The 14,517-nt window shown below is 41.7% G+C and overlaps 1 protein-coding gene across 4 annotated transcripts in view; it reads left to right on the top strand.

Moving 5' to 3' along the window:
• The first annotated feature begins 2,584 nt into the window (after nucleotides 1-2,584).
• The window catches only part of LOC143291164 (glutamate--cysteine ligase catalytic subunit-like), a 67,542-nt gene continuing 55,609 nt past the window's right edge, over nucleotides 2,585-14,517 (top strand). For 2 of the 4 annotated variants that reach the window (XR_013056478.1, XR_013056479.1), the window contains exons 1-2: nucleotides 2,594-2,994; nucleotides 6,127-6,236. Coding sequence is in view for 2 of the 4 variants with exons in the window: in XM_076600865.1 (XP_076456980.1) it covers nucleotides 2,845-2,994; nucleotides 6,127-6,236 (260 nt within the window). In the remaining 2 variants the exon portion in view is untranslated. Of the gene's footprint in view, nucleotides 2,995-6,126; nucleotides 6,237-14,517 lie in introns of all 4 variants that reach the window. The other 2 variants (XM_076600865.1, XM_076600867.1) reach the window with 2 other exon arrangements.

Below are 14,517 nucleotides of genomic sequence, written 5' to 3' on the forward strand. Positions count from 1 at the left end.
CCCCACACAGCAGTTCCGTCTCCGGCGTTTCTACTTCACGGTCCTATTTCTGATGTCAGCCGTTACGGGCAGCTAACATTTGCGGTGGAGGGGGAGGGGGGTAATTTTGTTGTTCTAGATTAGGATGGGTACGTTGTTAACACAGTGTACGCCCGGGTTGCATGTATATACATCCGTGATTACATGGTAGGGTAAAAACGTCAACACTGATGCGTAAAAATCCACTCGAACATAGAGTCGGTGTACGTGGCCGGTGTCCGAGTCACAGCCCACACACTGGCACGCAGGAGAAGACTAGAGATGTAATGTGTTACACCTGTCATCATGAACTAATCAAACCTGTCTGCTCATGACGTGCCAATCTGTGGGGTGTGGTCAGGGTGTCAGCAGACAAGCCAGGGGGTGACTTCTTTCTCAGTTTCATGTTTCTACACGCACCGGCCGGCAGTTTATGACAGCTGAGTATGACACGGGTAGGATATAAGTACAAATAAGTCTCAGTTGGTTCATTGTACAGTAAAGAGTTTACATTTATGACCGACTCATGAGAAACTGGGAAGAAAACGGAGTAGGCCATGAGTCTGGTGAGTGGGCTGAAATTCAAACATGGCAAAGGCAGTTGTCAAGGTCTGTCAATGTTATGCCGAGACATCGCGCATACCATATTATAGTTTCCAACGGTGATAGCCGTTGTTCACTGATGCTTAATACGACTCAGTCTAGTATCATATCGTCCCCAAGTGGATTGGTCAGATGCCGTACGGACAATCAGTGGTATACATGCAGTACTGTAGGCATGCACCTCCCACAGTCCGCCATCGATGAGACACCCATAGTGTCAGTGTACAGTTTAGTGGCCTCCCAATCACGAGGGAAACGATAGTCCAGTTTAATGATGCCGTGGATAGACCCGCGCTGCATGGGCTGAGTTCCACATGACTTATGGACTAGAGGCGCATCACATGATCTGATCTCTCGACTGAGATTGGACGGAATTAAACTTCGACTGAGAAACAAAGGCGATCGACCGGAGAGGCAGAACGTGCGAAACAGCAGGCTTCTTTCGAATTTCTGTGTGCTCTTTTTTGCGTGTGTATACGATGGCACGTCATTGACCAGAGTTTGATTGTAGTAGCAATGGGGACTACTATCAACTGAAGAAACTGGACTGAGGACCGACAACACATGATTGTTACTTTTGTCCTTTTTTCCCTCTCTCTCTCTCCGTCTCTCTCTCTCCTTTGAATCACCACCAAAGAAAGAAAGAGGATCTAGGTAATATTCTCAATTCTTAGTGTAGGGATCATGGATCAAATTAGCGGAGTAAATAAACTATGACGGGCTGGAGCCGCCGGTCGGGGTTTATCCCCGGCCGGGGAGCGCCGGCTTCGCCGCGGCTAACCGGAGTGGTCCAGCTTAGATACTACGGCGGCCGAAATAAAGGTCCTTTTTTGTTGGTGGCGGAGTTAGTTCCTTTTCCTGCAGATCTCCCATACAGTGACAGAATAATCAAAATGTGATTGTGGTCATGATACGGAAGGAAGAAAGTAAGATCACCTTTGGCAATGCTCGAATTTCGTGTAAAAGTATATACGCATGCGCAAGATCCCAGATGGCCGCAGAAATAAATATTGTCCTTGATGGGCGAGTTGAAAACAAACAAAAACAACCCCAAATCAGTTGCAGCAGCCGCGTGGGCTGCACGGGTCAAGGTGTTCGTATTTTGCAATGTTATAAACAACAAAGAAAACAAACAAAAACAACTCCGCCCCTCCCCCAAAAAATAAAAACAAAAAAAGAAGCAAAATAACAATAATAAACAAACCGCAAAAACACCAAAAAAAAACCCAACAAAAAACGTGCAAGCAAACTTGTTCCTCGCCCCTCTCCCTGCGATCGCTGCATTCCAACCTGCAGTCCCAAGAAATAAATGTAACTACTTAACCGCCCGCCTCCCCCCACCGCCACTCACCCACACCCCGCTGGTCGGCCAGCTGCGGCTAAAACCAACATTACCCCGGGCCCAAACCCCTTCCCACTCACTGCAGTTAGGAGAGTCGACCAGATCATTCCAGCACTGAAATTCCTGGTCATTCCAGACACTTTTTTTTTATCACTACAAAAACAGAGTCAGTAACTACTAACTGTTAATTGGTACATCACACATGCCCCCCACCCCCTTCCCGGCTTCCACCCCCGTGAGAGAGAGAGATACTGAGAGAGACAGAGACAGAGACAGACCCAGAGTGACAGGAAGTCCGATGGGTATGTTTCCCTCATAGTTCATCGGGTCCTTCTTTCCATCTGTTGGGTGCACAAAGTAAAAAAGTCATTTCGTTTTGACACGATATATTAATATTTGCTTGCCCACTCATTCGGTTAATCTGCAATTGCGTTCTTCAGTCTGGGGAGTTTGTTGAAGAACCCTGTCATAAGAACACATATAATTTTGCTATGTCATCTGTAAACAAACTTAAACACAAGTTTTCGCGAACATGCACACATCGGGTACAGAAAATTAAGCTGAATCATTGTCCGGGTTTTCACTTGCGCAACTTGCGCCCACTACGCATGCGCAAGAGTATATAAACAACAGTACAATCCTGTACAACCAGTTCGACTGCAGTCGGCGGAACTTTGCATCACCAACTACAGCAACAACAAAAAGAGTACTTTGCTCACTGACGGGTATTTCTTTCTTTTTCTCATAGAAAGAAATTTGATTCGATGCGTGCATTTGCAAGTAAATATTTATTTCTTGATTATTCTCATTTGGTTCGCGGCCATTTACAGACAAACGACAGCAGACGGACTTTTGCAGCCAAAGAGTGAAGAGTTCGGAGTATGGGGTTGCTGTCTGAAGGATCTCCACTGTCGTGGGAGGAAACCAAGAAATACGCTGATCACGTTCGACAGCACGGAATTCAGCAATTTTTGAACCAATATCGAAAACTGCGTAGCAGAACAAAAGATGTTTTGTACTGGGGAGATGAGGTAAGTGCTGCTGAATGTGAGACGACCGAACACGTGACCGTAACTCTCGTTTTTCAATGAAACTTGTGTGCACAGCAAGTGCATGTTACGTATTCTACTCATGCGAGGACTACTGATTAAAATCTGAGCAGTTTCAATTCGCACAAAAATGATGCTAATATATTATTTTAAAAGCCGTAGAAGTCTTCACAGATTGTCCAAATCGGATAGAATTAAGCTTTAAGTTTAATTTTGTGCTGTGTCTGACACACTGTGCCAGTCCAGTGTGTCAGTGCGTGTGAGATTAGATGGGTGTGCGTGCGTGCGTGCTTGTGTGCATGTGTTTGTGTGTGTGTGTGTGTGTGTGTGTGTGTGTGTGTGTGTGTGTGTGTGTGTGTGTGAGAGAGAGAGAGATGCAGAGTACATTTGTTTTTCATTACCAAACCCAGGGATTACAGAATAGTGTTTTAAATGAGTGTAATTGATCCTCAGCTTGTGTGCATAGACACATGAAAGGTTTCAGTATCAGTAAAAATCAGTTTCCATTTCCCAAGGAGGTATGACTGCATTCTGTTCAGACAAATCCTTATATGATACACAGCACCTGTCAGGCAGATGCCAGACCAGCGGCATAACCCAACACTTTTAGTCAGGCCAAGAGTGCATGCATGTATAATTGTGTACCTATCAAGAATAGAATTCCTATGCAGAATTTTGCCAGAGGACAACCTTTTCATTGCCATGAGTTGTTTTCAGTGAGCCAAGTGCATGCTGCACATGGGACCTCGTCTCATTCATATTCTATGACTGTGGCATCTGTGAGGACAATGCCATACTTTTTTTTAAATTAGTTGATGACTAAAGGTATTTTCAGCTGTGGATTCTTCTTTTTTTTAATTTTTTAATTTTTTTTTTACTCATATTTTGTCTTGAGCATTTTTTCTTATACATGTAGATAATTTTATAAACCTTATTATAGCTTTTTTAATATTTTTTTAAAAATATAAATTTTAAAAATATTTTTATTAATTCTATTTTTGTTTACAATGCTGAAATCTTAATATAACTAAACAGTACAAATACAATACATTACATTAACTTAATGCATAACAGGAAAAGAAAGTGTAACAAGACAAAGACATACACAGAAGAAGAACATAGGGCATACATGGTGCATATTCTACATAATTTTTTGTTGTTGTCACTGTTCTGAATATGCACTTTGTTACAAACAAAACACAAAAACACTAAAACAACAACAACAAACAAAAAAAAAAAAACAAAAACAAGCAAACAAACGTGGTCACAAATAAATGAATGAATAAATAAATAAATAAACTGAAAAAAAAAGAGACAAACTTGGGGCACTATCGATCTTGGTATGCACAGGTAGGAAATTTCTTCATATGACTATGAGTGTCTGTACTGCACTTTTTAATCTTCTAGATAGGCAATGTTTACACTCAAGATAAGAATTTGTATCACCACAAGGCATAGGATATTACAGGCAGAGCTTGCATAAAAATATCAACAATAAATACTAGAATAAAGTAACGTAGGGGAAACAGAAATCAGTTTCCTTTAACTAATGCATTGTGAGACTAGTTTGACAAAGTTCGTTGGTCTTACCATAGTTTATTGTGTTTGGTATATCACAGACAGAAAGTTTATTGAATCAAAATTTAATGAATAAAGGGACATGTCCGCATGTGAGCAGACATGCCTGCTCACCACACATATTGTATGTGTTTGATTTTTATGAATGTATATACTCTTTGTGTGTGCATAAAATGTAGGCATAGTCATAGATTTTTGTTGTTGTTGTTGTTGTATGTACTGCTTTCTGTTCATTTTTTTTTTATCAGTCCTATAAATGTAACAGTATGTTCAGCCATACCATTACAAGTTATCTGCTGGACAGGACATTACATACATGTATGCAGAACTGCCAACTTGTAAAGAAAGATTACAGAGCAGAAGAAAGAGACACAACTCAACTTTCTCTGTCACTCACATTTACCCACTTAAGAATTACAGCCACAGCATTTATTTACACACAAAAACTCTTTATCACTAAGCACTGTATGTCCAGTTTCCTGTTTCCTTTTTTGTATCTCCTTTTCTTCTTTATTTCTTTCTTCTTCTACCTCTAGTTTTTCCTCTTCTTTCACTTTCTTTCTTCTTCTCTCCAGCCATCATTCTCTGTCTTCATTTTATCAGCTCCGAGATTGTTTCCACATCAGTAGGAATATAATCCATTGCTTATTTTAAAATCCTTATCTCTGTCTGTCTGTCTGTCTCTCTCTATCTCTGTCTGTCTCTCTCTGTGTCTCTCTCTCTCTCTGTCTCTGTCTCTCTCTCTTCTACATTTTTCCCATCCAAAGAGCAAATCACAACATAGCTACATCACCCCTTGTAGTTCTACTTCCACTTGCTGTAAACACATCTAACTTCTCTCACACACACGTCTTCACCCACATATGGAACCACACCAACCCCAGGCACACAACAGAATAACACGTAGACATACTCAAAAGTTAATTTCTTATGAATCTACATAGGCACATGCACATTTTCATTACACAACTGTTACATTTTGAATGTAATCTGCTAAAGTATGTTTGATTTTATGACACTGTCATAGATTTATGTACACATCTCAGGTTGTTACTCTGAAAGAAAAATTAAAGTATATTAGTTGTATTGATTTTATTTGTGCAGGCTAAAAAAAATGGAATGATATGTTTAATTTTTACAAATGTATTTTTTTTAAGGAATGTAAGATAAATCAGCGTGCAAGTATTGGCACTGGACATGCAGTAACTAAAGTGCATCTTTTCCATACGACATTCAGACACAAGCCAGCAATGCACACACACACACACACACACACACACACACACACACACACAGAGTTTACTAGTGCATAAGATTTCAAATAGAAATATAACTATTATTCTTTTACAAATTATGTAGAGTACAATGGAGGGTAATTGTCATTGTCAGCTGTGTACTGTGTACATGGTACAAAAGTTCAAAATTTCAAATGTGTGCATCCATGTGTCAGTGTAAGTTTATTGTAATTAGAACCCCAAATGTCAGATGTTAGCATGTGTGCCATTGTAAGTCACTGTGGTCATTGTGTTTGGCCAGGTGGAGTATCAGGTGGTGAAGTTTGACCATGCAAATCGACGTGTGCAGCTGTCTCTACGAAATCAAGAGATTCTCAAGAAACTCAATGAAATTACTGGGAACAGCCCAAGGTATAGAATGAAATCTCTCTCAATCCCCCTCCCCTATCCCTCCCCCCTATCCCCCCCCCCCATTTTCTGCATATATGCATATATATCTATGCAGACACACACACATGCAGGCATGCACACACACACACACACACACACACACACACATGCACACACATACACATACACACACACACACACAGACATATAGACACAAAGACACAGACTCACACACACACACACACACACACACACACACACACACACACACACAGACATATAGACACAAACACACACACACACACACACACACACACACACACACACACACACACACACATTTTGGCATACTTTGCCGGCCAAGTACACTTAATGCCTTCAACCAACTTGAGCACAGCTCGGTTTCCATGAACGAGACCCAACAGTGTAAAAATCTTAATCAGAGACACTAACTCAGTCACTGGAAGTGGAACAGTCCTCTGAAATGTGACCCCACTGCCCAGTTAACATTCTCCAAAGCTCACAAACCTGTTGATTTAGTTCTATGACACTTCCACAGGGCTAGAAAATCCCAGAACACAGATAACTTTGAAATTGTTATGGGGACAACAACAACAACAACAACAAAAAGTCACTTGTCCCCCCCAAATTTCTGCTTACCCTCCCTGACTAAAGAAATGGTTTTTGAATGGAAGTACCTGTAGAGTAGACATGATTCATCATATAGTATATATTGCAGGAAAAGAGGATCTTTGTTTCATAACTAACGGAAAGAAAAATTCAAGAAATAAACAGTCCTGCAGAGAATTTCAAGTTGGATAGATTTGTCATTTCTGTGTGAAACATCTTATTCACAGAATACACCTTGTCTCAGTGAAAAGGGAGGAGGGAAGTGTGATCAGTCTGCACTGAAGCTGACTGCTCAGTCATCCTTATAATGACAGTCTTCATCTTCTTTGTTCATGGGCTGCAACTCCCATGTTCACTCATATGTACATGAGTAGGCTTTTATGTGTATGACTGTTTTTACCCCACCATGTAGGCAGCCATACTCCATTTTGGGGATGTGCATGCTGGGTATGTTCTTGTTTCAATAACCCACCAAAAGCTGACATGGATTACAGTATCTTTAACGTGTGTATTTGATTTTCTGCTTGCGTATACACATGAAGGGGTTCAGGCCCAAGCAGGTCTGCATATATGTTGAACTGGGAGATCAGAAAAATCTCCACCCTTTACCCAAATCTCCACCCTTTACCCACCAGGCGCCATTACCAAGATTTGAACCGGGGACACTCACTTTGAGAATCTAAAGCTTTAACCACTTGGCTGTTGCACACATCATAATTGGTTGCCCAATGTACAAATGTAGAGAGCATTTCCACTAATCCACCAGAAAGTTTAGTTGTCCTGGCCAGTTGGACAGGTGGGTATTTCTAGCCTCGCACAAAACTGGAAGGAGGGAGGAGATTATGTGTGGTCAGGAAAACTTGTTTGAAAACACCAACCAACCAACCATCCAACCAACACTTGTTTTATATTGTAAATACCCTTTTCTTTTCATTTCTGACCACACTGACCACAAGATGATGAATATATTGTGGGAAACCTGAAAAATTTTGCAGATGTCTCTTTCCAGAGAAACAGCAGTGAAAAATCTGAAGGCAAATGGACCAGTTCCTTGGTACACAAGAATCATCCAGGCTAAGCACTGCTATGGTCCAAGTCCTCAGTTCACGAGTCACTCAGACTAAGCGGTGCCCTGGACAGAATCCTCATATCACAAGACTCACCCAGGCTAAGCGTTGCTATGGACCAGTTCCTTATTACACATGGGTCACCCAGACTAAGCGCTTCTATGGACCAGTTCCTTATTACACATGGGTCACCCAGACTAAGCGCTGCTATGGACCAGTTCCTTATTACACATGGGTCACCCAGACTAAGTGCTGCTGTGGACCAGTTCCTTATTTATTACACATGGGTCACCCAGACTAAGCGCTGCTATGGACCAGTTCCTTATTATATATAATATTACACATGGGTCACCCAGACTAAGCGCTGCTGTGGACCAGTTCCTTATTACACATGGGTCACCCAGACTAAGCGCTGCTGTGGACCAGTTCCTTATTACACATGGGTCACCCATGCTGAATTCAATGGAAAGCCAGTCAGACAGGCTTGATAGCTGAGTTGTTAGTGCATTGGACCTTCAGTCCTAGAGTTCTGGGTTCAAATCCTGATAGCTGAGTTGTTAGTGCATTGGACCTTCAGTCCTAGAGTTCTGGGTAGCTGAGTTGTTAGTGCATTGGACCTTCAGTCCTAGAGTTCTGGGTAGCTGAGTTGTTAGTGCATTGGACTTTCAGTCCAAGAGTCCTGGGTTCAAATCCTGATAGCTGAGTTGTTAGTGTATTGGACCTTCAGTCCTAGAGTTCTGGGTAGCTGAGTTGTTAGTGTATTGGACCTTCAGTCCTAGAGTTCTGGGTAGCTGAGTTGTTAGTGTATTGGACCTTCAGTCCTAGAGTTCTGGGTTAAAATCCTGATAGCTGAGTTGTTAGTGTATTGGACCTTCAGTCCTAGAGTTCTGGGTAGCTGAGTTGTTAGTGTATTGGACCTTCAGTCCTAGAGTTCTGGGTTAAAATCCTGATAGCTGAGTTGTTAGTGCATTGGACCTTCAGTCCTAGAGTTCTGGGTTCAAATCCTGATAGCTGAGTTGTTAGTGCATTGGACCTTCAGTCCTAGAGTTCTGGGTTCAAATCCTGATAGCTGAGTTGTTAGTGCATTGGACCTTCAGTCCTAGAGTTCTGGGTTCAAATCCTGATAGCTGAGTTGTTAGTGCATTGGACCTTCAGTCCTAGAGTTCTGGGTTCAAATCCTGATAGCTGAGTTGTTAGTGTATTGGACCTTCAGTCCTAGAGTTCTGGGTTAAAATCCTGATAGCTGAGTTGTTAGTGTATTGAACCTTCAGTCCAAGAGTTCTGGGTTAAAATCCTGATAGCTGAGTTGTTAGTGTATTGGACCTTCAGTCCTAGAGTTCTGGGTAGCTGAGTTGTTAGTGCATTGGACTTTCAGTCCAAGAGTCCTGGGTTCAAATCCTGATAGCTGAGTTGTTAGTGCATTGGACCTTCAGTCCTAGAGTTCTGGGTTAAAATCCTGATAGCTGAGTTGTTAGTGCATTGGACCTTCAGTCCTAGAGTTCTGGGTTAAAATCCTGATAGCTGAGTTGTTAGTGTATTGAACCTTCAGTCCAAGAGTTCTGGGTTAAAATCCTGATAGCTGAGTTGTTAGTGTATTGGACCTTCAGTCCTAGAGTTCTGGGTAGCTGAGTTGTTAGTGCATTGGACCTTCAGTCCAAGAGTGCTGGGTTCAAATCCTGATAGCTGAGTTGTTAGTGTATTGGACCTTCAGTCCTAGAGTTCTGGGTAGCTGAGTTGTTAGTGCATTGGACCTTCAGTCCAAGAGTGCTGGGTTCAAATCCTGATAGCTGAGTTGTTAGTGCATTGGACTTTCAGTCCTAGAGTTCTGGGTAGCTGAGTTGTTGGTGCATTGGACTTTCAGTCCTAGAGTTCTGGGTTCAAATCCTGATAGCTGAGTTGTTAGTGCATTGGACCTTCAGTCCAAGAGTCCTGGGTTCAAATCCTGATAGCTGAGTTGTTAGTGCATTGGACCTTCAGTCCTAGAGTTCTGGGTTCAAATCCTGATAGCTGAGTTGTTAGTGCATTGGACCTTCAGTCCTAGAGTTCTGGGTAGCTGAGTTGTTAGTGCATTGGACCTTCAGTCCTAGAGTTCTGGGTTCAAATCCTGATAGCTGAGTTGTTAGTGCATTGGACCTTCAGTCCTAGAGTTCTGGGTTAAAATCGTGGCTGGATCTGGTGGGTTAAGGGTGGAAATTTATCTGACCTCCCAGGTCAATGTATTTGCAGACCTATGAGTGCTTGAACCCCCTTTGTGTATTATACGCATGCAGTATATCAAACGTGCATGTTACATTTCCTATAATCCATATCAGTATGGAGATACGAACATACCCAATGTTCACACCCTTGTAAATGGAGTATGGCCATCTACATGGCAGGGTAAGAATTGCCACACACATAAAGGCCCACTTGTAGGTTCAAGTGGTCTTTTATTTGCAGTTAATGAATGCAAAATAAAGAAAAAAGAAAAAGAGAGCCAGTCTTGGTGTCATGGACTATGGAGTAGTGGGAGCGTTGTTAATGACTGTCACTTTTGAGGGTAGAAGGAAAGGCTTGTTGTGACCTGTGACTGCTGTACCCACCACACTGCAGGTAAAAGGAAGAACCATTTGCAAGAACAAGAGCTTTGTTTTTAAGTTGCTGTCTGTGTTTTTGGGTGCTTGGGAAGCCTTGTCTTTGCACAAAATGTTTGGTAAAGAATATATATGTATACACACATATATATGCCTTGATTTGATAACAGGAATGCACATTACTAAGAAAAAGAAAAACAACCACAAAAAACAAAACAAAAAAAAACCACCCCCAAAAAACACAAACAAACAAAAAAGAAAAAGAAAAAGATGGCATTTACAGCGCACAAAGTGCACAAAGCCTCTTTTGATTGTCAGGAATAGATATTTGTTATCAATATTTATCTCTTTTCTTTTAATCAGAAATTTACACATCTGTGGCGATGAGGCGATAAGTGCACCAAGCCTCCTTTGGTTGTCAGGAATAGATATTTGTTATCAATATTTATCTTTTTTTTTTTAATCAGAAATTTACACATCTGTGGCGATGAGGCGATGCACAGACGAATACAGCATGGTTTTGGTGCACAGATGTTTTCACTGACGAACACATACACACACACACCTCATCTCCTTTTGTCTTTTTTCTCTCTCTTGACAGTTGTAGCTGTCATCTTGTTTGTTTCCTTTCTCTTTCCTTTCTCTGACAGTTGAGTCAGTAAGTGTTGTAGGTTCAGTGGATGTTACCCTCACCACACAATTTGTCTGTGCATTGCTGCATCTCCTTTTGTCTTTTTTCTCTCTCTTGACAGTTGAAGCTGTCATCTTGTTTGTCTCCATTCCCTTTCCTGACAGTTGAGTCAGTAAGTCTCGTAGGTTCAGTTCCTTGTTAACTGGGTGTATGTGTATTATGAGTGGATGTTACCATCACCACACATTTGTCTGTGCATCACTGAATCTTCTTTTGTCCTTTGTCTCTCTCTGTGGACAGTTTTAGCTGTCGTCTTGTTTGTCTCCTTTCTCTTTTCTTTCTGGGGACAGTTCTAGCTGTTGTCTTGTGTGGTTGGTGAGTCAGTCAGTGTTGTTGGCTCCATTCCTTGTTAACTGGGTGTATGTGTATGTACCAGTCTATGATTGTTCCTGTTTTGTTGTATGGTGCAGAAATACGGGGTTATAAAAATGTAGATATACTTGAAAAATTAGAATTGAAATTTTTTTTAAATGCTTGTTCAAACTGAACAGAAATACTATGACCCAAATTGCTTATGGAGAAACTGGTATTTATCCAATTAGTGTGCTAGTGAAAATGAGATTAGTTCGATTTTGGACCAGCTTAGTGATAACACAAAAAAATATTCTGGGAAAATATATTTGATATTACTTGACTTACATCGAAATGGTATTTATTCTTCAAAATGGATGAGTTGTATCAGACAAATTTTTAATAGAAGCAGGGTATGACTGTGTTTGGGATACTCAATTCTTCTTGGAGAGGGAATCTTTCTGCAAGAATGTCAACATTGAGAGATAGTTTTCAAAATCTATGGAGACATGCTGTAGAGGCGAGTAGTAAATGTTTGTTTTATCGAAATTTCAAAAGTGGATTTGGTAGAGAAAAATATATGTCAAATGCCTGATAATTACATTATCGATCAGTGAGATAAGATTTGAACCAGTTTAGAACAGTACCGTTGATACCAAATATAAAATGAAGACGGGAAAGAAGGATTGAATGGTCTGTCGTGTCAAAGGCAGCTGACAAGTCGAGAAGAGTGAGAAGGGAAATTTTTCCTGAGTCAGACGCTATCAGTAGATTGTTCAGAATGTGGAGGAGAGTGGTTTCGGTGCTGTGGTCAGTGCGATAGGCAGACTGAAATGGGTGGATGAGATTGTTGAAACAAAGGTGGTTGTTGAGCTGCTTGAGGACAGCTTTTTCAAGGAGTTTGGACATGAATGGAAGATTAGAAACTGGTTGATAGTTTTTCAAAATGTTGCGTCAAGGTTGGGTTTCTTCAGAAGAGGCCGGATGATTGCAGTTTTGAAAGTGGATGGAAACGTTCCAGTGAGAAGGGATGAGTTGACAATATTGGTGATTGGGGGAGAAGCTGTGAGACACACTGGGAAAAGACCGAGGCTGGTATAGGATTGAGCTCACAGGATTTTATTGTCATTTCTTTCAGGATTTCATGAACTTCTGTTTCAGTCAATGGATTAAAGGAATAGAGAAGAGTGCCGCTGAATTGAGGATCAGGATGAGCAGGTTGGAAAGACATTTGGTCTAAGATGGTACGAATATTTTGGACTTTGTCGAAAAAGAAAGAGGAGAAGACATCGGGGAGTTCAGATAAAGTGTAGGCAGAAGGAAGAGGAGTCTTTTTTGCAGTTCCAAGAAGATTTGACATGACAGAGTAAAGAGATTTGGAGGATGTGGCATCGAGAACTTGAGAAGAAAAGAAATTTGTCTTTGCTGATGAGATCATATGTTTGACTTTATTTATTTGTTTTCGGAATATTTGATTGTGGACTTGCAGTTTTGTTGATCGCCATCGTCTTTCCAGTTGGCGATGCTTGTGTTTTGCAAGTCGAATGTCTTGTGTGTACCATGGGGCGGAAGGTCTGTCAGGAAGTATACGGGTAGTGGGGGGTGCATGTTCATCCAGCAGTTGAGAGAGGACAGTGTTGTAATGTGTGGATACGTCGGTGCAGGAAGAAATTTTGGAAAGACGTTCAGCAGCTTGAGAAGAAAAAGTGTTAATGTTGATGGATTTCAGGTTGCGATGAGTAACAGATTTTTTGGTTCTGGTAGGTTTTGAAATATTAAGCAAGAATATAACAGCAGAATGGTTGGAAGAAAGTTTGTCAGTACAGTCACTGACGCAACCATGGCATCAGAGTCTCGTGCGATGAGCCAGTCCAACGTATGGCCAGATCTGTGTGTTGGTTCTGTAACGAACTGAGAGAGAGAATGAGTGGACAGAGATAGACATAGGCATTTGACATCAGTGGAAGTTTGGTTGTCGAAATGAAAATTGAAATCTCCGAGGATGATAAGTTTGCCAGAACGAAGGTTGTAGTAATCAAGTAGTGTTCAGATCTCATCGTGAAACAGAGAAGACGTTAGGTTATTTTTACGACTAGGAGGAGTACGATCGAGACAACAGAAGATGATTGAGTGACCGGGAACACTGAGAGTGACTTCTAGCATTTCGAAGGTATCATGTGGAAAGGCGGGGTTATGGGAGAAGGAGAGGGAAGACTCCAAGATGCCTGTGTAGACGGTGGCGATGCCACCTCCACGAGACAATCGAGGAAGTGACATAGTTTTGTATCCAGGGGGGGTCAGTTGTTTAAGTTTGGGTTCGTGACCTTGTGACTTTAACCAGGTTTTGGTAAGAAATATGATATCAAAGTTTTTTTCAAAAATAAAATCAGAAATATAGTCAGTCTTTTGATCAGGGCAGACATATTGAGCATTGAACAGACAGGCATGAAAGAGATCAGAGGTAAGGAGAGAGGAATCTAATGGTGAAGCAGGTGAGTCAGGCAGACAGACGGTGGAAGAAGATGGTGACTGAGCAGTGGAGGACAATGGGAAGGAAGAAAAAGGTCCGGGAGTTGAGACAGGTGTGGCAGGAGTAGGAAGCGGAGTAGAGGCTATCATGGGGGATACATTACAGTTTGGAATATTGTCATCAGAGGGGATAATGTCACGGGAAGTAAAAATGTTAGCAGGAACACGTGTGTTGAGGTTGGAAGCAGCTCAAACAGTGCTGCATTAAGTGGATCTGTCAACACACACAGGTAACACATCAGGGGTACTGTCAGTAGTGCTGACGTCACACACAGCGGGAACAATGTCAGAGGATATGCCAGACAGGTCAGCAGATGTAACGTTGTCAGTGACAGTGACAGCAACAGCAGGGCTGACATCGGAGACAGGAGGACGGTCAGTGCAGGGGACAGAGCCCCACAAACGGCGAAATCTGCCTGCTCTGGTTCCTCTCTTCGTTTTCGGTTTGCCTATGCCCAGGCTGATGATGCGCCGTGTTGTGTCAGTCATCGTGTAGTCTGCAGTGTTTTTGCCATGGCATT

Source organism: Babylonia areolata, chromosome 16 (assembly GCF_041734735.1).
Source record: "Babylonia areolata isolate BAREFJ2019XMU chromosome 16, ASM4173473v1, whole genome shotgun sequence".
In the NCBI taxonomy this organism is placed as follows: domain Eukaryota; kingdom Metazoa; phylum Mollusca; class Gastropoda; order Neogastropoda; family Buccinidae; genus Babylonia; species Babylonia areolata.